Source organism: Vidua chalybeata, chromosome 11 (genome assembly GCF_026979565.1).
Source record: "Vidua chalybeata isolate OUT-0048 chromosome 11, bVidCha1 merged haplotype, whole genome shotgun sequence".
NCBI lineage: Eukaryota > Metazoa > Chordata > Aves > Passeriformes > Viduidae > Vidua > Vidua chalybeata.
Genome location: NC_071540.1, coordinates 12,235,768 through 12,256,767, shown reverse-complemented (window position 1 = coordinate 12,256,767; position 21,000 = coordinate 12,235,768). Strand labels below are relative to the sequence as shown.

Below are 21,000 nucleotides of genomic sequence, written 5' to 3'. Positions count from 1 at the left end.
AGACACTGGCAATATGTGAAATTAATTTTGCTGTAACTTCTGTAAAGATGTTTACTTTCCTGGTAAGTAAGTCTGTTGCAGTGAATTGCACTAAGAGGAAAGTAGAACTATAGTAATATTATTTGAAAATAAAAGTGAAAAAAAAACCCTGTGGAAATTTTGCTGTGTAACCAGACCTTATTGTAGCTGACAGTTGATTTAAGTTAACTTTGCAGCTTAAAAATACACAAGACCTTGTATAACACACCAATCCTCTTGAATCAAATACCATTGGATTGGAGGGGGATCATGAGAGATACAGAGCTGGAAATACATAGTTGTCACAAGAATATGACTGGGACAGGGTTTTGCAGTTTGCTTGACTGATAATTTGAGTGTCTCAGTGTTATTTCTTACAACAGGATTAAAATTACACAGGACTTCAGCTTATTGTAAAGCATGTGAGATGGCACCTTGTAGATATGAAGTGTAGAAGAAAACTGCTGTTCTTGTGGTTATGCTTAAAGAAACAAAAGAAAATATAAATCAACACCCTTTCTCTAAGAAGCTGTGACTTGCTTGACATTCAGACAAACTCATGTCAAGTCTTTCAGTCACAAGGAACTTCCTTTGGAAGCAGTAAGTTACCTGAAAAGGAGAATGTAGCTCTGTGAGAGGAAGCAACATCCTAATAGTGTAACCATTAATGTCTTTGTTCTGTGTTGGGCGAGTCTGAATCCCTTGGAAGGCCAAGTGTAAATTTTGATCTTACTTAGTTGTGAACTGCTAAAATCAAATCTAATAATTTCTTACTCTCATTTTTCCTTATGAGTCATTACCAATTCTTGATGCTTGCCCTAATCTGTGACTTGGAAGTTTGAGAGATTGATGGTAAATTGATGTAGGGATCTAATTGCACTTGTCCTTTATGTATTTGTGAAAGTATGCTTGTGCAAGAAAGGGAACACTCCCCCATTTGCAAAGCAAAACAGAGTCAGTTTAAGAAAGTTTGAGTTTCTTTTGCTCATATTTGTAAGGGTTTGATCAATAATCAATTCCTATTTAACAAAAGATACTTCATAGATTTCAAGACTGTTATTCAGGAAAGTCCATGCTTATAATCTTACAGTACAAGTTTAATGGAGAAGGAGGAGTATGAGAAAATCATGCAGGAAACTAGGTTGTGGATGATAAGTGTCTCCTCATTCTTTTGGTGTAGCCTCATCTTTTTACTTTCCCTGAGTATTATTAAAAAAAAAAAACTTGAGAAACAACCTACTAGAAAAAAAGCTTTAATTTTGCAGGCATTGGCTATTCTCCTACAACTGGTTAAGCTTGCACTACAAACAATGAGGTAGTGTTGAGTAAATAGAGCAGTACCAAGCATTGCAGTCAATAGAGCCAGTGCTAAAGATCACATTGCTAATGAAAGTTTGTCCTTGAAACAGAGGTTGAGTAGGAGTGGGGGAGGTATAGAACACTGAGAGAGAGCTTGTGCTTATATCAAGACTTTGGGAAATGTTGCAGTCATGGCATTAATTAAAAACTAGAGTTTGGAAAGTATGTTCAGCCTTGTCTTTCAGGCTATAATGACTTGCTCTGAGCTGAGCTGATAGCAAGCAGCCTGTGAGGACTGTGAGGCACCATTGTAAACCTGCTTGAAATGTAGGTAAAAGGTTGACAGAGGAGGGATTTTTTTGTATTAGTTACATTCAGAATTTTCTTTTTGCTTAAAATCAGATTTATGAATAATCTTTGCTAACAAATTATAAAGTATTTTGTAAGATATGCATATTTTGGGTTATTTTGTTGGTTTTGACAGCTATGGTGTCTTTCACACAGATAAATTTAAAGTGAAAACATTTTTTATCTCAGTAAACGTTTTTTTCTTTAGCAGTTTCCTGACACATAATGCAGTAGTAAAGTAAGTCCACAAACTCTGAAATTCTTATGTTGCTGGACTGGGGTGCTTTATCTTACACAAGGCTAAATTCAAGTAGCTTATTTGTGGAGTACTCTGCATATTTCAACACTCTCTTATTAAAACAGGTTGTGCTTTTGAAGATAAAAGTCTGTGACCTGATTGCTGTGACATTCAGATGGTCTGAGCCATGGTCTTGCCTTGTATGCTTAATGCATTACCTGAATTAGATGCTGTAGATACCATAGTTGGAAAGCATGCAAATAATCTGGTGTTTCAAACTTTCATCTAAGAAATAATTAATCAAAAATGGTCATAAAATGCTCAAGTGGCATGGCTTGGACAGATCTTTGTCATGGCAGAAAGTTAGGTGTTTGCATTCTTTCCTAGGAAGAATTAAAGCATTTAGTTAGCTATTGTTTACTTTGCTGCACAAGGACCCAGGTCCAATTAAAATGAACCACAGAAACAAATAATGTGGAAGTTTCATCTTTAAAACAGTAAGGATGGTCTGTTTTCTATGCTCCACAGAGTGTCACTGGACAGACAAACCATGACAATTGTTGCTCTGTTTCTGGATTTCATGTTCCACCTGTTGCTGAACAACACTAAACAAACTTATTTTTATGCAGGAAATTAGCTGTAGGCTGCTCTCACCAGCTAAATTTAAAGTTGCCAGTCCCTTTATTAATTCTGAAGGAGTATAACGAATTTTAAAGGAATTTTCTCTGTTTTATTGAGTGAAAGGATGCAATAAACTTCAAGGGAAATGGAAAGTATTCTTCAAGTCTTGCAGTAATTATAAGAAGCGTCTGTAGGCCTTTCTCTCTTGAGAGACTTGTGGTGACCTGTGAGGTGGTCAAGGAGGAGGAGAAGGTGGTATTATTTCCTGTAACTTCAGCTTCCCAACAAAGTAAAAAATAAAACTGAATATCATAAATACACTTAAAAATATAATTCTGTTTTTCAATTACTACTTCTTTTGAAGATTTGTTATTGTAATTTCATGGCAGAACCCCAAGCCTAGGATAGCTGAGACCCTGTTGTCACCTTTTGCACATGGCATGAGTGGAAAAGAATCAGTTTCTTTCTGTGAGAGAGGCAACAACAGGAGTTTGTCTAGATAAGCAGTTGGTGTGGAGGAGACTGCTTTGGAAGCTAGAGAAGCAGCAGGATGTGCAGCACCTGGTCTGGACCTCTGTTCAGGAAAGAAGACAAAGTGGTAGCAGATTACCAGGTAGTAAGAAGCAGCATAATGTACTTGAGGAGAAGGCAATCTCCAGTGCTTGAAGCTCAGTGCCACATCCTGCCTCTCCTTGAGACTTAGTAGGGCAAACTTGCTCTTACACTTGCAAATTCCAAAGATGGATCTGGACTCTAAGTGGTTTTGGCTACTATGTAATGTCTCTTGAGTACATTTATGGTGGCCTTTGTGACTGTTTAGTCCTTCTGTTTTTTAATGCAGTTTCTAGGCCATCAAGAGGCATAAAGTGATACGTAACTTGACTGGTCATACTGAGCAGAATTAGATTCTCTGGCAAGCTGGAAATTAACCCCATGCTTTTGTCCAAGCTAGTCTGCAGTCACTAAATAATCTCATGCATTAGTGTTCAGTAGAGCAAATAATTGCCTTCCTCCTAATAGGAGACATCAACTGGCAATATTATTTTTGAACATTTCTAGTGAATGGACCGGGGCTGCCTCTGTCATCTCCTGCATGTTTGCTCTGCAATGAAATAAAACCAAGGGGCAATTTCTTTTTCACATTTATGTCTGAATGGTATCTAAATACTGTATTTTTCCCCCTGTTTAGCTAGAAGGGGAAAAGAAGTTATTTGTAGCTCGTGGCTACACTGGGGCTTACACTGTTTTCTTTTTTTCCATACAGCAATTTCAGTACAAGGTCACCACGTATCCATTATCAGCCATGTGGAATATCAGTTAACAGATGAACAAAGGCAAGGGCTTACTATAGGATTCTCTGTTTAAAAAGTTACCCAGCACAATAAAGGGTTATCATACTTGTAAATAGTGCTGAAACACAGTCTGTGCACCTCCCAGTAGTATTGACATGCTTTAAATTCCTCTATTGCATGGATAAGGCTGACATTATCACCAGGGTTGGAAGAGTGAAGGAGCAGAAGACTGCCCATGGAGAGGATTGTAAATAAATGTGAAACCCTCATGGGTGTAGGAACTGAGGCACAAAGTCCAAGTGAAAATATTTTCCTAGGCTGGCATGTCATGGTATGTTATGTGTGTGCAAACTTTGTATACCAAAGCCATGGCTTGTTACTCCTGACTTTGCTCATGCTGTATTGGACCCTTTCAGTCTTCGGACAAACTTCAGGATTGCTGGGTGTTGTTTTTCAGTGGTGCTTCAATCTTGCTTAGGTTTTCATGGCAGACAAGTTCTGTTAATGAGATTGGGCTGCATCTCAACTCTTGATCTCTTTCACTTCCCCTCATCCTGGAAAACATGTCCTTTCCCAAACACCCCCAGCCCCTCAGGTACACACTGTGGTGCCATTGGTGTCCTGATCTTTGGTGGAGCTGCAGAGTGGGCAAAAGAGAGTCCAAAGTGATGGGAGTCACACAACAGCTGAGGCTGGAAGGCACCTGTAAATGTTGTCCAGCCCAAGCCCTGAAAACAGGGACACTTGAGCAGGCTGCCAAAGACCATGGCCACTTGGGTCTTTAGTATCTTCAATGGTGAAGAATCTGCAACTTCTCTCAGCAGCCTCTTTCATTGTTCAACTACTGGAGATCTTTCAGGAACCACACCTGCAACTGTATAATTGGGTTTGGGTGTTCTCTGGAATAAATTGTAGAGGACTTAGCATAAAATCAGACTTTGAAGCAACAACTGCAGTACATTTTGCCTGTTGAAACAGAACTGGAAATAGAAAATCTTCAGTGAAACCTTTTTGAAGATTATCTTTTGTTTTCCATGCTGTTGTTAGCTGAAAGAAGACTGATCATTGTTATATGCTCAATGCTACAAGCAAAGAATGACTCAAACGTAAGGCCTGAAAGGGAGTCTCAAGCTCTAATGTTGTGAATTACAGTAATGTCTAATAAGTGATGATGATTTTTTTAAAATACAAGTTAGACTGGAAAACATCCATGGTTATAAACAGTAGGGCTTTAATCATAGGTTTGCACAAAGGAGTTGTATGCAGTGCACATTTATGTGCCTCAGACAAAACTTTTTTCTTCTCAGGGTACTTTACAGTGGAGTCTTATTTTCACTTTCTCTAGAACAATTTCATTTTAGTAATATGAGGGGTTTTTAAGCTCAAGGGAATATATCAGAATGTAAGTCCTAAGTGAGCCAAAATAACTTTTCTTCTAAGTTATTCCTGAAAGTTTTCTTCTTAATAATGACAAAAACCTATAATTCCTGAAAAAGTTTTATTGTCAGGGTTTTTGTTGTTTGTTTGTTTTGGTGGTTTTTGTTTTGTTTGCTTGGGTTTTTTTGCAAAACACTAATCTAGAATGCTAAACCTGTTCAAAGGCTTTCTACAGCCTTTAAGCCAAATCAGTTATCATCTTTCTGTCTCATGTCTCCAATTTTGACTGGACCAGATATGATCTGCTCACCCTCCCCAGTCTAAAGATGGCATGGATGAAAAAATGAGCACTTTTTGATATGCTGACCATGCCGATATGTAGACCATGTATTCATCTGCAATCACCAAATTGTAAACTCTGGGCAATTTAGTAACATCCTGTTGATAACTACTGATTTGAAACCAGATCTCTACACTGTGAGGACCATTCTTTGTGCAAAGAATATTGATAAATATAACTCATCTTTCTACTTGAAAATAGATTCAAGTCTAGCTTGTGTGTACTACAAGCTAAGCTGTTTTCTGGATTTTTATGTTATACTTTAGCATGGCATTCCAGACCTGCTTAAACTGCAAGGATGCCTTTAATTCTGAAGCTCTGGGAAGGATTTTATCTTGTCTTAACTGTGATGGGTCAGTAGGGCCAAAAGAAGCAAAACAGAGGAATTCTGTGCATGACTAAAGGAAAGGATCCTGTTCTAAAGACTCACTAGGAGCTGCTGGAAATCTGATGCATAAGAGGCAGATGAATTTTCTGTTACTTTGAAGTGATTTGAGGTGATTTAAAGAAAGAATCCCCCAGAGTGCCATGGTGTTTTAGACATGGTTCCATTTGACAGCATGGGTGCATTCTGTGACTGAATTATTTCAGTATTTAATTACCATGCCAGGCACAGACACAGCATAGATGCAGTGGCCTTTCTCAAGGATGACAGCTATTTTTAGTAAGGGAAATGAGACTATCCAAATAGACAGATGTTTATTTTACTTTTTCGTGTATCATAACTGTAGAAAAAGCTTAATGAAGAATCTTCTTCCTTCTCCAAGATCTACATCTTAGCTTGGCTATATTTAAGGCAAAATGAAGGGGGCTGTTACTTTAGTCCCTTGGGATTCATCTGTAAAAAACACAGCAGCTTGTGCTGGCTTTCATCCAACTTTGCTGCTGGCACAACATGTCTCTTCAATCTCTTTGTACTCTCAGCTACATGACCAAAATCCTGTTTAGCCAGTTTTTCAAACTGGTGTTCAAAGTCTTTTCTTCCCTCTCACCACCTTTTCTCTAAGAACTGTTTTAGGTTTCGTGAAGGCAAGTATACAGAGCAGCTTGTTTGATTCTTCCTCTTCTCTCTGTTCAATTTTTAATCTTGGTGTGGAATTAATGAACATATTCCTTTAAATATGGAATGACTCATCAGAGCTCTGCTGGAGAGACTGATCTGGTGGAATAAGCAAGAAAAGTGGAGGATGATGCTAATAGACTGGTTCTTGCAGTAAAAATGAGGGCTGGTTGCAAGATGCAAACAGGTAATTAACAGTGTGTAACTGCTGTGAAAGGAGTAGACAGGGTGTGTGAGCTCGGTGGGGGCAGCGTTAAGGTGGGGCAGCTTTGCCTGCTGAAGTGGGGGCGTGCTTGGACGGCAGCATGAAGGTGAATGACAGAAGGTAAATAGTTGAGATGGATTTTATTAGTGGAGTGAAGGAGATGGGAATGGAATTTATGAAATGACAGAGTTGTGGACAGGTTGTTCAACATGTGAGACAGAAAAATGTAATGTAAATCTGATGCTGGTCTTAACTTGTCCTTGGCTTGCTCCATTTGGGTGGATGCCGGTTCAAGGCTGTCTTTGAAATGCTGCCTGAAATCTGTGGTGCAAGAAAGGAGGCTGAAGATTGCTTTTCCTGGGCAATCTGGATTGCTTAACTGGTGGGGCTTGTTGGGCTGAACAATGTGGCTTTACAAACACATCTGCCCTAGCTGCTTTAACACGTTTGACATGTGTTAGGTGTATCTATTGCCTGGAAGACTTGAGGGTCCAGCATAATCTGTAGCAGCAAGAGCTGGTCCACAGCTATGCCTTTCATACTCAACCTCTGCAGAATTAGAAGACATCTCCTGTGGATGAAAGAAGCTACTTCAGGCTGATCTCAAATATCTGTCCTTCCTCTGAGGCTATTTTGCCCTGTGCTCTGATCCTGGGTGAATCTTCCCATTCACTCTGCTGCCCCCTCCTTTCCTCAGTTAACCCATGCCATAGTTCAGCTGGTTTGGATAAGGAAAGATTGCTTATGTCTGCTGACTATTCTTCCCACAGTCTTCTTGGCCTCTTCCAGAGCAGTACACCCCAAAGTTTGACTAGCTGTTTTTTAAATAGAAGTTTCTAAATAAGCTCCCAGCTAGGCCTGCCAGCCTTGTGGCAGTTTATCTAAGGCACTTTAAGCTGCTGGCATTTGGTAAGAAAAGTAGAGTATTGTTTTGACATGTTGATTGTTCCACTGGAAAGGAGTTTGCAGTGTTGAATGTTATCACTGACATTTAATAAATATGCAGTGCAAACACTTATGCTTGGTAAAAATAAAAACAAATGCTGATCCTTGGGAGTCCTTTAAACCTTAGTACAGTTGGAATTCTGGGCTTATCAGTGTCCTTATGCAATATTTTACTACTCTGGCATCTTCTCAGTAGAGGCTTCTGAAAATATCTGTGTTGTCTTTTCAGCTGTAAGGTTGTGTGGGAAACACCACCTGGAAAAATGTGAATGTTTCAGTGCAACAGTCTTGAATTTTACTAACTTGACTTACACCATTTGACCTGAGCATTTCCTCCCTTGTACAAACATTTTTGTCCTTTTGTTTTCTAACTTGATGAAGTCTTTTCATAATTGAATTGTTATGTATTATGTGTACAGCAGGAGGCTGCTTACATTTGTTGCTTTCTTCAAATTGTGTGGGTTAGATTTCTTGTTGTATCTGACCAAAATAGCTCCCTAACTGCACGCTCTGTATTGGCTCTTGAGCATCTTCAGTAACACAGGGTACAAAGTTGAAGGTTTGGGGAGTGTTTTATTGCTGTTCATCAGTAAGACTCTGCTTCCTTTTGGCAAGAATCCCTGTGCACCTCCTCTAGAGGCTGATTCCTATTGCCATTTCCAACCCCTTTTTACAAATATTTGCTCTTTACTGTTCCCATTAGTTAAAAAAAAAAAAACAAAAAACAAACAAACAAACTAATAAGTTGCTGCATTTAGGAAGGAGGCAATTCTCCTCATGTGTGTTATTGTGGTGAGAATATTTGTTGTTGGTCTGTGACTGTGGCCGTCCACAGAACTACTTTTCTGAAGTGGTTCCTCTAGAGTCCACTGGAATTTTCTTCTTTTTCTGATGTTTACACATCAACTGAGGTATTTTGAGCACTCTCAGATCTCAATTTTCTGACTTTAAATAATCTTTGAACAATAACTGGCTTTAAAGCCTCAGGTTCTTCAAGACTCCAGCTTGTGGTAGGACCACAACCTGTACAAGCAATTGGGAGGAAACCTGCTTTGTGAATCTGCAAGCTGGTTGATTTTCAGTTAGTTATTTTGTCTGTGTGTGGTGTGTTAGTTCTTTCTGTGTGTTTTGGTAGTGTGCAGAGAATTGCATTATAAAGGTTTTTGTTCTGGGGGGATATTCACCCTTCTTAAAGTTTCAAATATGTTCTCTGCTTTTAAATAACTTCACTTTATAGATATGTTCATATCTGTATCTGTAAATATATCTGCAAATGAAGCAACTCAACACAAGGTGCTGAGCTGAGTGCCCCTCCTTCCCCAGCTCTGCCCCTCAGTTCCATGCTTTGATGTGTAGAACCCACTACTACAGGATTGGTAGTGGAACTCTGGTCAGCTGCCCAAGCCTAGAAAAGGGCCTGGATTGGTTTGAGCAGTTATTTTGAAATAAAGCCTGGGTAATCATGTCTCTGCTCCTTCTAAATCATGTTCAGTACACGTTTTTCCCCTTGTGGAGCCTTACCTTTGGGCTGCAGGTGCTGCAACACTTGTTCACACTGTGAGTTCTGCGTAGCTGTGGGATCAGGTCATTAGGACATCATCTTTCCTGAGCAGAGACTGTAATGTGTAGTGTCACATGTGTTATGATAAAACAAACCAACTCTCTTTTCTCCCCATACACAGGTTAAAAGACAGCACAAAGATATTGTCTACAAAGATATTGTCTATTGATTACAAGTCTCAGGTCAACTTGTAATTTGCTTTTGGGGGTGGTTGTTTTGGAGTTAAAAGCTGTTGCTGAGAGCAGTGGGTGGCTACTGCATCATGATTGTAATTATTGCTTTGTTTGTGAGGTGATGATTTCCTGGGAGGGAGTACCATCAAGAGGGAAGCTTAAAATAATTACATTTGTCCCCTTGAAAATTAGTTAACAAGCTACTGCTTACTGATATGATACAGGTAGGTACTATAATATGCTAGCTGACTTATTAGGAGCTAGGAATTTAACATTGGTATAGAGTAATAAAAGGCTGGAAACTTATCTAAGGATGGAAAATAATGTTGAACAAGACAGCTGGAGCCCTTTCCTCTTGAGAATTAATTTCCTGGGGGTTAGCCATCCTAGAGCTGGGAATAATTTTTTTTAATCTAGTATTCATAACACTTCATCTCTACCAAGAACTTTATTAGCTTGGACGTGACTTGATTATAATTTTAGTTTTGAAAGTATTAGATCACTATTTGTTTGGCTTTTCTTAATATATTACTGTTGAAACATTATTAAATCCTGATGGGTAGAGTTTTTTGATTTTGAAGTTAAAAATAATTATTAAGGACATAATCAAAGTCAAAGGTGCTATAGATGAAGAAAGGGTATTGCAAAATCAATATTGTGATTTATCTTCAAAGTTCTTTCAAATATTTAATAACTTAAATTATAGTTAGTCCAGATTTTTTACATTACCAATATAATATGATCACTTTGCATATGAACTCATAGTTCTGCCATATCTTCCTAATTAGTCTTTTTACTATATTCTGGGTATTCTTGCTTTCTATTCCACAAGTGCATACAGTTTATTTGCTTACTTTAATCAGGAGCCCATGTCTGTTCTCCATCATGTTTTTTCAAAAACTTTTACAAAATATTGAATTACTTTATCTCCCTAAAAAAAAAGTGCTGAAGAAATGGCAAGTACATGAAATTACCAGTCAGTACAATGAAATTTTTTGCTTCTTTTTCCAGTTTAGTCAGCTGGTATCCAGTGATTTGAAAGTACTTGGAAGGAGCTCTTACACGCTCTGCAGTGATGGCCAGTTACTCATCCGACAAGTTCTCCACCCGGAAACATCCAAGAAGGTACAAGATCAGAGCTGGTGCAGAGAGACAGCGCTGGGAGGGGAGTGATACAATTCCACCTGGGAACTAGAGTGTCCCAAGACTATTGAAGATGATCCCCTCCCTGCCTGAGCCCTGAGTAGTTATTTTAGGCGCTTGCTCTTGAAAGTCAGACGCACTATTTGGACTCCCAGATGAGCTTAAGGAAGAGGAAAATTAGGAAAAACAGGATAGAGACAGAAGCAATACAAGTACTTTGAATTCTGTGTGTGGAGTGGAAACAGAGGTACTGATCAAACCTCAGCAGAAGTGATGGAGAACAATTGCTTTGCTTAGGCTTGTGTTAAACCAGTGTCCTGTGCAGGGTAAGCACACAGGTGGTGATGTGGCCTGGCAGTGGTTCCCCATCTGCATTTATTCAGAGGGAAGCAGAGCTGCATCTTGTTTGCTACTCCCACATGAAGCAGCAGTTTCTGCTCCAAGCTCCTGGAGGGTTTAGAGCACCCTGTCACGCATTGGGAGGAGAACCTTGCCTTTATGCAAGGTGGTGGCTCCTGAGTTTGCTGGCTTAGCAAGGTCTGCAGGAGCCCCACAAAAATGAGAGCTGCTGACATGGAAGGAGCTGGCCAGTTGTAGGGTTTATTTCTGAAAGTTGCTGGTAGAGATTTTGTAATCTGTGGCAATATTTATTTAAAATTTGTCATCACAGTTTGGTACAAATCTGCTTTTCAGTGTAGCCGCAAAAGATAAAATAGTGTCAAAAATGGAAGTTTAGCAGTAAAACATAGATATTTTAAAATATTTTTCCCAGCCATCCTCTCCAGCTGTTTTGCATAGGTGTGACTCCCAGAGGCTATTTGACTTTGTTCGTGTAGAGATCCATTTCTACAGAGTTATGGAATTTGAACTGTGCAGCAAAGGAACCAAACTGCTCCAGCACCAACAAGCTGGTGACGTGGAACTACGTGATTTCTGAGAGTGTCTCATTCAGTTCAAAAGTATTTATTGAAATTTAAAGGCATAGCATGTACAAAACAAACATTTTTGCCTTCCTTGTAGAACTTCTTGTTGTCAGACTGCTTCTATTCCTTTTATGATCTGCGCAAAGAATTCCACACTTGCTACCCTAGTTCAGCCGCCGTGAAAGATCAGACTATCAAGACCATGGCAGAATGTATCCTTTTGCTGCAGCTTATATACCACAATCAGTTAAGCTTCCTTGAGTTTCATCTCTGATTGTAACAGTTTAGAAAAATAAATTTAGATGTGGGTTTTATAAACTCACACATAAAGTGAAAGGAGTGTTTACTTAAGTGTGTGTCGGGGGAGTGGCTCTGCTTGTAATTTTTTTTCCCGCAAATTGAATCTAATTGATTTCTAAACCATATTTAGTAAATCTGCCAAAGAAAAGCATCACTTGCATTGGTACTTGATCTTAAAGGAAAAGCTGAGCTGTCAGTGGGCTTTTTCAGCACTAGCTGGCCTGCAGGTTTCCCCTGTTTGCAGATAATAGTTATCTTGCATGATCTTGACTACACTGAGTTTAAAATGAAGCAAAAACAAAACCCACACAATACTCTAAATCTCAATTCAAATTAGAAGGATTATTGGGGCCCATCTGAATGGGATTAAAGTTCAGTTATGTTTAAAGTGATAGGAACTTACTCAGCTTTTTCTTTTTTGGACTGTTAACTCTGAAATTATGTAAGCCCTCAATAGTTTTCAAACTGTTGTCTGTTGAAGTGAATATAAACCAGTTTATGAGCAGAGTAACATGTCTAATAGCCACATGTCCCTGCTAAGACCAGTAGATTTGATTATTAGTTCTATGTTAATATCAGGAAAGCCTTATGACTTGTTTACAAAGGATTGTGCAAGTCTGTTATTTTCTATAACCACCTGTTTAGATCTAGGCTTAGGGACAGATGAAGCAGAGGAGGACTTTGGCGTGTGGCAAGTGAAGACCATGGTGGCTATCATTTTCAGCATGCTTTCAGAAGGTTGTAGTAAGTTAACGATTTATGAATGCTGAAATCCTTCTTTACTGAAAGAATTGGCAGTGGTGCTGTCATTCTTAACTAATCTCTGACTCTGGTTATATTTAAACTTCCTGTTTTGTCACAGATCACATATTTACTGAGCCTGAAACTGTGAAACACAAGTATGAAACGGGTCCTTGGTAAGTGCCTTTGTCACGGTTGTTTACAAACAAAGATGAGTCTTGCGTACAGCAAGGAAAGCTTGTGGATATTTCCCCATGGTCATGTGAGAGCAGGCTGGCTCCTGAGAACAGCCCAGTGTACTCAGCAGTCACTCCAGTGCAGCCAGACTGTGGCTGGCTTGCTGAATGCTGTACTTTAGTCCATCTCTTTAAAGTCACTGCAAGTTAAATGCTCTTTGTTCTCTTGCTTCTGTTTTGCATGGCAGTGAGGCTGGCTTATCTTACCCAGGGTGAAGAAATATTTGTGAACTTTCCCTAAGTCAACAGGGCTGATGGCCAGTGCACCCTACATGAGCTGAGCTGTGTGGTGCTTCCTAAAGTGATTTTACATGCTAAATTGGGTGTTGGCTTTAGGGATGAAGGAACAGGATGGCTCATTCTTTACAAATGAACTTCAGTGACCAGACTGAAATATCTTAGGCACAAGTAATTTGTGTTGCTTGGATTGCTAGATCTTTCAAATAAAATTAATTCAGTTCCTCATTACTTTACATTGAGGCAGTTTTCCTATTTTTTTATTTAAGGAATTCCAATGTGGTGACAACATTGTGCATCTACAGTGTTGTGGATATAAAGGAATTATCCAAGTTATCTTCCCTTTCTTTATTGAAAGGAATAATGGGGACAGGAGAGTCTCAACAGAAAATATGCTCCCAATTTACAATTCAATTAGTTGCAATCTGAAGTTTGATAAAATATTGGAAAACCTGGATTAAAGCTTATTTTTTCTTCTTTTTTCTTTCTGTGCAGTAGTAAATCTGAAACTGTGGACAGTGAGACAGTAATACGTGCCAGAGGTTTGCCATGGCAGTCTTCAGACCAGGATATCGCTCGATTTTTCAAAGGACTCAACATTGCCAAGTGAGATAAGGAGAATTTGCCTTGCTTTATCACTTGCCTTTAATACCAAGTTCCTTTAATATTTGTTTTACACACATCCCCCACTCTCCCCACTGGAGTCCTTCAGTCTTTCCCCACTGGACCCTTTCCCACACTGTGGCCATGACAGCTGAACAGGTTTACCATCCTTAGGGGTGCAAGAAAAAGTTTTGAAATGTGTGAAGAAGAAAAGAGACTTACCAATTGAAAACCAATACACATTCATTCATTGCTAGTATCAAAAGGAAGAAACTCCTATTGCATTAATCAAAGCAGTGGCCAAGACATGAAAAAAGCTTTAATTTTGTGTCAATTTATTATTTTCCTGTATCTCCTAAACAGGCCACATTCAGAAACTTCTAAGTACTGTTTGGAATAAATTTTCATATGATTCATGTGTATAACTATGTATAGATTTATGTGTATACATATATATCAAGAGAGTGAGTTTATTTAGAATACATGTCACTTATATATATATATATAAGTGATAATATATATAATATATATTCCACATCTCCTACACTGAGAAAATAGATATTTTTTTTTATTTAGAGTGATGAAGAAGTTCAAATGTGCATCTCTGAGATAACAGGAAGGACAAACTTGCATCTTTATGGGAATTGAGAAAGTGGTGAACAACATGAGATGCATGATCTCAGTGAAGCAGATTTTAAAGTATAATTGTGTTACAACAAAAATTAAATTGTGGATAGTGGCAATTTCTTTTTCAATCTGTAATCTTCATGTTAAAGTCTGATTCCTTTACTATTCTTACACAATTATTTATTAAATGTATTAAAGATTCTGACTAAGCTTATATTTGTTGGCTTTAACTTCCAGAGGTGGTGTGGCTCTTTGTCTGAATTCTCAAGGAAGAAGAAATGGGGAGGCTTTGGTTCGGTTTGTCAATTCTGAACAGAGAGACCTTGCCTTGGAAAGGCACAAGCATCACATGGGTAGCAGATACATTGAGGTAAAAAATTGTGACTTGAAACAAATCTTTGGAGAGAAACCTGAATATTTTAGGCATGCTCTCATTTAAAACCAAACTGCACTTCTGTTTTGCTCAAAGTACCAAAACAAAATTTTCTTGCTTGTGAAAGTGTGTGTGGTTTGAAGCTGAACATTGTGATTTTTATGTGGATCTTTTTGTTCTTTCTTTCAAGGTTTACAAAGCAACTGGGGAAGAATTCTTAAAAATTGCAGGAGGTAAGTGATGCTGGAGTTCAATGTGATTACTTAAGTTCATAGGAATGTTCTTCTAGTTCTTTTTTTTTTCCTTGACTGAGGATGCAAATGGATAATGAAGTAGCTTTTCCTGTTTTGCCTTCCAAGAATGTTTGACCCAGTCAATTTCTGTTTTCATGTGGTTGAAACTGAACTATGAGCATTTGAGCTGTGATGCTCACAAATTTCCCTCCTTCTTGGGAGGAAGACCAGCCTTTGCAGTGGAAGCATCTGTGTGTCTTGTATCAATTCACTCTAATCTCATCTTTGCTCCAATTTCATTAAAATATGAAGCACTTGCAGGTTAAGAGGTTTCCCCCTCTAAATAGATGGCTGAGAGTTAGTGGTGTTTTGGGCCTTGTCTGGGTTTGTTGCTGGCTGTTCACCTACTGCATTCTTCCTTAATACTTTGCTGCTGCAGCTGCACCCCCTGGAACTGGGTGCCCAGCACTGACCATTGACCATCTTGGCTGACCATGTGCTGTTATCTCTCTACCAGGCACCTCCAATGAAGTTGCCCAGTTCTTATCCAAGGAGAATCAAGTTATCATCAGGATGAGAGGCCTTCCATTCACTGCTACTCAGGAAGATGTCTTGGGTTTCCTGGGGTCAGAGTGCCCAGTCACAGGAGGAAAAGAGGGACTTCTCTTTGTCAAGTACCCAGATGGCAGGCCCACAGGAGATGCATTTGTGTTATTTTCCTGTGAAGAATATGCACAGAATGCACTTAAAAAGCACAAAGAAATACTTGGAAAACGTTACATTGAACTCTTCAGGAGCACAGCAGCAGAGGTCCAACAGGTTGTAACTATTGGTTGTGAGACTCAAAACTGAACAGTTGAAACATTTCTTCTAACACTTGCACACAAATATGTTGTAGACCACCATTAACATTTATTATATGAAAAATGTCAAGAAAGGCCAATACATGTTTCCTAATGGGCATGGAAAATTATGCAGCACTGTTTTAGCTTTGTTTGTTTGGGGAGGGGGTGTTTGTTTTGTTTTTTTTTTTAAGCTGCCACTGCTTGGGTGTTTATTTTTTTTACCATCCTTCAGACTATAAAGTAAAAATCATTGCATAATTTTCTTCTCATTAAAGGCTGACTGAAATCGCAAAAATAATTCTAAAAATATAGTAGATTGATAGTATTGTAGTAATGCTTCTTGAAAATCTGCAGTATTGTCTTTAAATGCTAGTCTCCATGTACAGAATTTCTAATATTAAATCCAAATCTGGATGCATGAAATGAGCAACTGCTTTCTTGGAAGCCAAGAATTAAGAGGACATATCTGATTTTTGTAAAAGGAAGTAATTTTTTTTTCCCTGAGGTAATATATTTCCTTTTTTCCCTATCTTTCATCAATTCCTATCATTACCTTCTTAAACTGGTAAAACCATTTTATTTTGTCACCAGCAGCTTGTCCCTATGAAACTTGTCCCTATCACATATTGTATTTTTCTTCCTGACACAGACTATTTCTAGAATGGTGGCTCCAGAGGGAACCACTGTTAGATTTGGTCTGGTCTTTGCATAACCACTGGCTATAAAAGTGTAATACAGTTACTGTGCAACTTATGTGACAGGTGAAGTCTTTCTGTAGAAGGGATGGGGCAAGAGAAAGAATATCCACCCTTGTAGATCATTGCCACTGCTGTGATATGGATATTACAACAGCCAAGAATCTGTGTGCTGTGGAGATTGGGAAGTGGCATTTCCCCCTCCTCCACAACTCCCCTCCTGAGAGAGAAGGAAGCAAAATCTCCTATGAAACAAAATCACTCTGTCACAGCAACCAACTTTTGTGCTTCCAGTTTTTTTAGGGGTGACCTGGATATAATTTATATTCTACCAATATGTCATTACTTCTTCCTCTATGACAGCTGTCTAGGCTAACACCCGAACTTTTTTGCTGCTTGGGCAAGAGATTATTTCTTAGGAAATTACAGGCTACTTGTTTGAATAATTACAAAAAGTAAAGCCAGCTCTCATCTATTTAGTGCAAAGTAATTGCAATATTCTCCGCTCAACTGAGAGGCATTTCTGTCCTGAAATGCATAACAAGGAGATTCTAGAAACAAACTCCCTCAGCCAAATCACCTTTAACAAAACTAAAGCTTTGTAACCTGTTTTTTAGTACCTCTTTCAGTAGAATGTGTTTATTTGTGATAATCATCACTAAAAATGGTTCTCAGCAGTAAGCCCCAACATGTATCATGTGTTCTTTTTATCATTTGGAAATGAGCCAAGGGAAAATGTTGAGATCAAAGTCTCCTATATTCTTATCTTTCATTTTTATTTTTTCCTCAGAACGTCTGTACTTGGAGATGAGCACAGGGGTTAAACAAATAAGCACCCTCACTTAACCAATCAGGTTTTAGAATAATTAGAATTAGTGTTTTTACTTACTAGCTTTCAGGTCCCAGTTCTTTTAAAATGACTGTTTTTAATTTACCCTGATTTAACTAAGAACTGTACGTGGCAATACTGGTTTATTAGCACACATGTGATTTCAGATGTTCTGCTTTGAGATACTATGAACAGTAATTGGCTTTTAACTTTTTTTATATTGACATGAGAAAAGTCTGTTGTTAGGGTCTGGAAAATGGAATTTGTTAGCCTTCCCCTCTACTTTTCTGAGTTTAAAACTTTCAAATGGCCAACAGGAAACTAGCTGCAACAATTTGGCGAAAGAAGGTTTTGTTGGAAATAATATTGTGAGAACTGCTCTGTGCTCAGACAGATGATTGTAAATCTGCATTGCTGTGGGTTTTTTGCCAACAGGTACTTAATCGATACATGTCAACACCTCTTATTCCAACTCTTCCAACTCCCATCATTCCAGTCATACCCCCACCATACACCATTGCCACGGGCAGCATCCGCGACTGTGTCCGGCTCAGAGGTCTTCCTTACACTGCTGGCATTGATGACATCTTGGAATTTATGGGAGATGCCACGGGGGATATCAAGCCCCATGGAGTTCACATGGTCCTTAATCAGCAGGTAACAGCATTTTTGCATGGGAGGAGTAACTTTGCAGTGATTTAACAGGTTAGAAGTCAGGGCAGCTTACCTGATCTTGGCTTTAGTCTTCTCCAACCTTGGGAAAATACAATGTTCTCTTTGTCTGTCTTTGCCTCAGTTCTCTTCCTCTTTTGCATACACCCTTGATTTTCTCTCTCTGTATGTATATATGCATCAGCCTGGGGAAGGTGAAGCTTGTTCTTTGAATGATAACATTATCCTGCAGGCTGTTTTCAGCCAGAGGCTGGAGATACCCAACAGAAATGTCTCTTTTAGATGGCGTAGCTTCTCTGTCAGCTTCAGGGTTCCTGTGGTGTTTGGGTGGTCTTTGTGTCAAAATGAAGTTTTTCTAAATGAGCAGTTGCTCATGCTTTAAAGAGAGTTGATAATTAAAAATTGTGGTTTGGGTATATTTTAATGATGTGATGATAGAAATATATTTTCTTTCTTGTCTTGTGTTAAAAGTAAGTTCTTAATGACAAATACTTAGGTATTAAAGAAAACAAATGAGAGATCTACTATATTTGTTTAGGGGTTTTTTATGTGTGTATATTTTTTTGGTTAAGGAAGTTTTTTGTATTTTATACAGACAGGTATACCTGTCATATTGCAGAAAATCAGACCTGCAAATCAACTTCCAATGTAGCTATGGACTTTACTAAAGGATCTGGAACTTTATGCTGTTTTACTATTACCTTGAAAGTAGTTGTGGGGAAGACAAAGACAAAGCCAGACTCTTCCTAGAGCTTCACAGCAAAAGAATAAGAGACAATGTAAATAAACTACATAAAAAAAAAAAAAAAAAACCCAAAAAAAAAAAAAAAAAAAAAAAAAAAAGACAAAAAAACCAAACCCATTCCAGTTGATAGAAAAGGGAAAAAATAAAATCACAATGAGAAATTAGCTAAGCACCTGAACAGGTTCCCAGAGGTGATATGGAGCCTTCACCCCTGGAGATGCTCAGATTTCAAGTGGAGAAGGCCATGAGTGGCCTGACGTAAAATGAAAGTTAGTCCTGCTTTGAACAGCTTTTGGATGAGAGACCTCCATTTTTTTCCATGCTACATGATTCTGTTTCTTTCTGCAGAGGACTGAAGTAGCATTGTGTTAACTGGGCACTTGTTGCATGAGGCTTGATTTTTCTGCTCCTAAATACAATTGTTGAGTTGTGAGTCACTCATTCCAGAAAAGGAATAACGATACAGGCTTTCAGTAGATGTTTGATCTTAATCCTTTCTGCATTTCTTGTGATCTGGGTGATTTCATAACAGATTGACCTATAATTACTTTTCCCACCTCCCCTAGGGACGACCATCAGGTGATGCTTTTATCCAAATGAAATCTGCTGACAAAGCCTTTATGGTGGCTCAAAAATGTCACAAAAAAATGATGAAGGACCGTTATGTGGAAGTATTCCAGTGTTCTGGAGAGGAGATGAACTTTGTTTTAATGGGTGGCACTTTAAATCGTAGTGGCTTATCCCCACCGCCATGTAAGTTACCATGTAAGTCTCCAATTCTTCTGCTCTCTGCTGCTAAAGGCTGATATGTGGTAGGTGCTGAAGCTTTGTGGCCTTTCGCCTTTTGACTCGGGTTTTGCCATGATCAATAATCATCCATCTGTGTACATGCTAAGATTGGAATTGTTCCCTTTGGGCAATAATGGGACTGATCAGAGGCATTTTTATTGTATTTTCGGTGGTGAATAGAGGGCAGCAAGGCCTTGCCAGTGAAATTGTTGCATACTTTGCTTTTTATGGGTGTACTGTTCTTCTGAGCTCTGCAGTAGACTTGCCTGTAGTGAAACCTACTTGGAATGAGAGGGATTTTTAAAATGGGGAGAAGTTCTATATTCCAGCTGCCGATGAGTGCTCTTGCTATCTTGCCTCAGAGCATTGAGAAGGTACTCTTTGGGCTTATTTTTGAAGGAAAACACCCACTGGGATGATAAACTAACCAACTGTAGAGTGGTGAAGTTGGATGGATTTTAATTTTTTTATTTTAAGATTACAGTGAACCTTACTGAGGAGCTATAATGGAATTTTACTGTACTGGTCTAATTAATCTCACACCAAATCACAAAGCAGATACTGATGTGTATTTGCAAAACAGTAAAAAGCTGCCAAATATAGTATATAAAACCAATTTGACTGCACACCAAGCCAAGTTTATTATTCTTGTACAAATCAGGTATTGTTCATCAAAATGCATCAGACTAGTGATCTAGTGGGGTATTCTCCCTTCTATTTGCTATATCCTAAAAATAGTCTTTGAAGTCACAGGAAGCTTATACATGGTCAGTAGTTATGCCCAAGCACTATTATGGTGCTTTTGTCCCACAGAGTACGACTTCTGTTAGAAAACACCAGGGTGTGTTGGTGTGCACGCCTGCTTTCTCTATGCACATGGCTTTATGCTTTCTTTTATTAACTCTGAAGTTCCCTACTTTCCATTTACATATAGACAAGGCTGCTCAGATCTAGGAGCTGTGAACTTTTAGGAATTACTCATTCCAAATGCCCTGGTTGTTATTCGTGGCAATGTTGCAAAGGTCTCCAGGGGAGAGGCTAGAGAGCAGTCTTTGCTCAAGTGTTCATCAATCATGCCCAGATGGTTTTAATCACATTGCTGTAGGAGAGGAGTTACTCATCTGAGACTTCTCCATTCTGATTGCTTTTTGTTGCTGTGTCCTTGTTTGGTTTTAGGTCTTTCTCCACCAGCTTATGCTGCTTTCCAAACAGCAGCTGTGATCCCAGCAGAGGCTGCAGCCCTTTACCAGCCACAAGCCCTCTTGCCATCCACCAGGACGCCCCAGGCCTCTGCAGCTGCTCCTCCAACTGTTACCTACTACCCAGCCCAGGCTGCTCAGCTTTACATGAACTACACAGCTTACTATCCCAGGTAACCCCGAGATTTCACTGCTCCTCTTGACCTTTCATCCCAGTGCAGTGGGTGACTGTGTGGTCACCTGTGAACAGCTCTTAAATTTGTACTTCTAGTATAGGTAGTCCTGGGAACTTAATGTTCAGCAACAGAGGCAGAAACCATTTTAACTCTTTCT

General features: G+C 38.9%; 1 protein-coding gene across 5 annotated transcripts in view; it reads left to right on the top strand.

Moving 5' to 3' along the window:
* The window catches only part of ESRP2 (epithelial splicing regulatory protein 2), a 42,904-nt gene that overhangs the window by 9,138 nt on the left and 12,766 nt on the right, over nt 1-21,000 (top strand). For 2 of the 5 annotated variants that reach the window (XM_053953116.1, XM_053953118.1), the window contains exons 4-14: nt 10,489-10,602; nt 11,641-11,755; nt 12,489-12,587; nt 12,706-12,760; nt 13,553-13,663; nt 14,525-14,657; nt 14,851-14,893; nt 15,411-15,712; nt 17,698-17,919; nt 19,246-19,432; nt 20,645-20,840. In XM_053953116.1, the coding sequence (XP_053809091.1) occupies nt 10,489-10,602; nt 11,641-11,755; nt 12,489-12,587; nt 12,706-12,760; nt 13,553-13,663; nt 14,525-14,657; nt 14,851-14,893; nt 15,411-15,712; nt 17,698-17,919; nt 19,246-19,432; nt 20,645-20,840 (1,577 nt within the window). Of the gene's footprint in view, nt 1-10,488; nt 10,603-11,640; nt 11,756-12,488; nt 12,588-12,705; nt 12,761-13,552; nt 13,664-14,524; nt 14,658-14,850; nt 14,894-15,410; nt 15,713-17,697; nt 17,920-19,245; nt 19,445-20,644; nt 20,841-21,000 lie in introns of all 5 variants that reach the window. The other 3 variants (XM_053953114.1, XM_053953117.1, XM_053953115.1) reach the window with 2 other exon arrangements.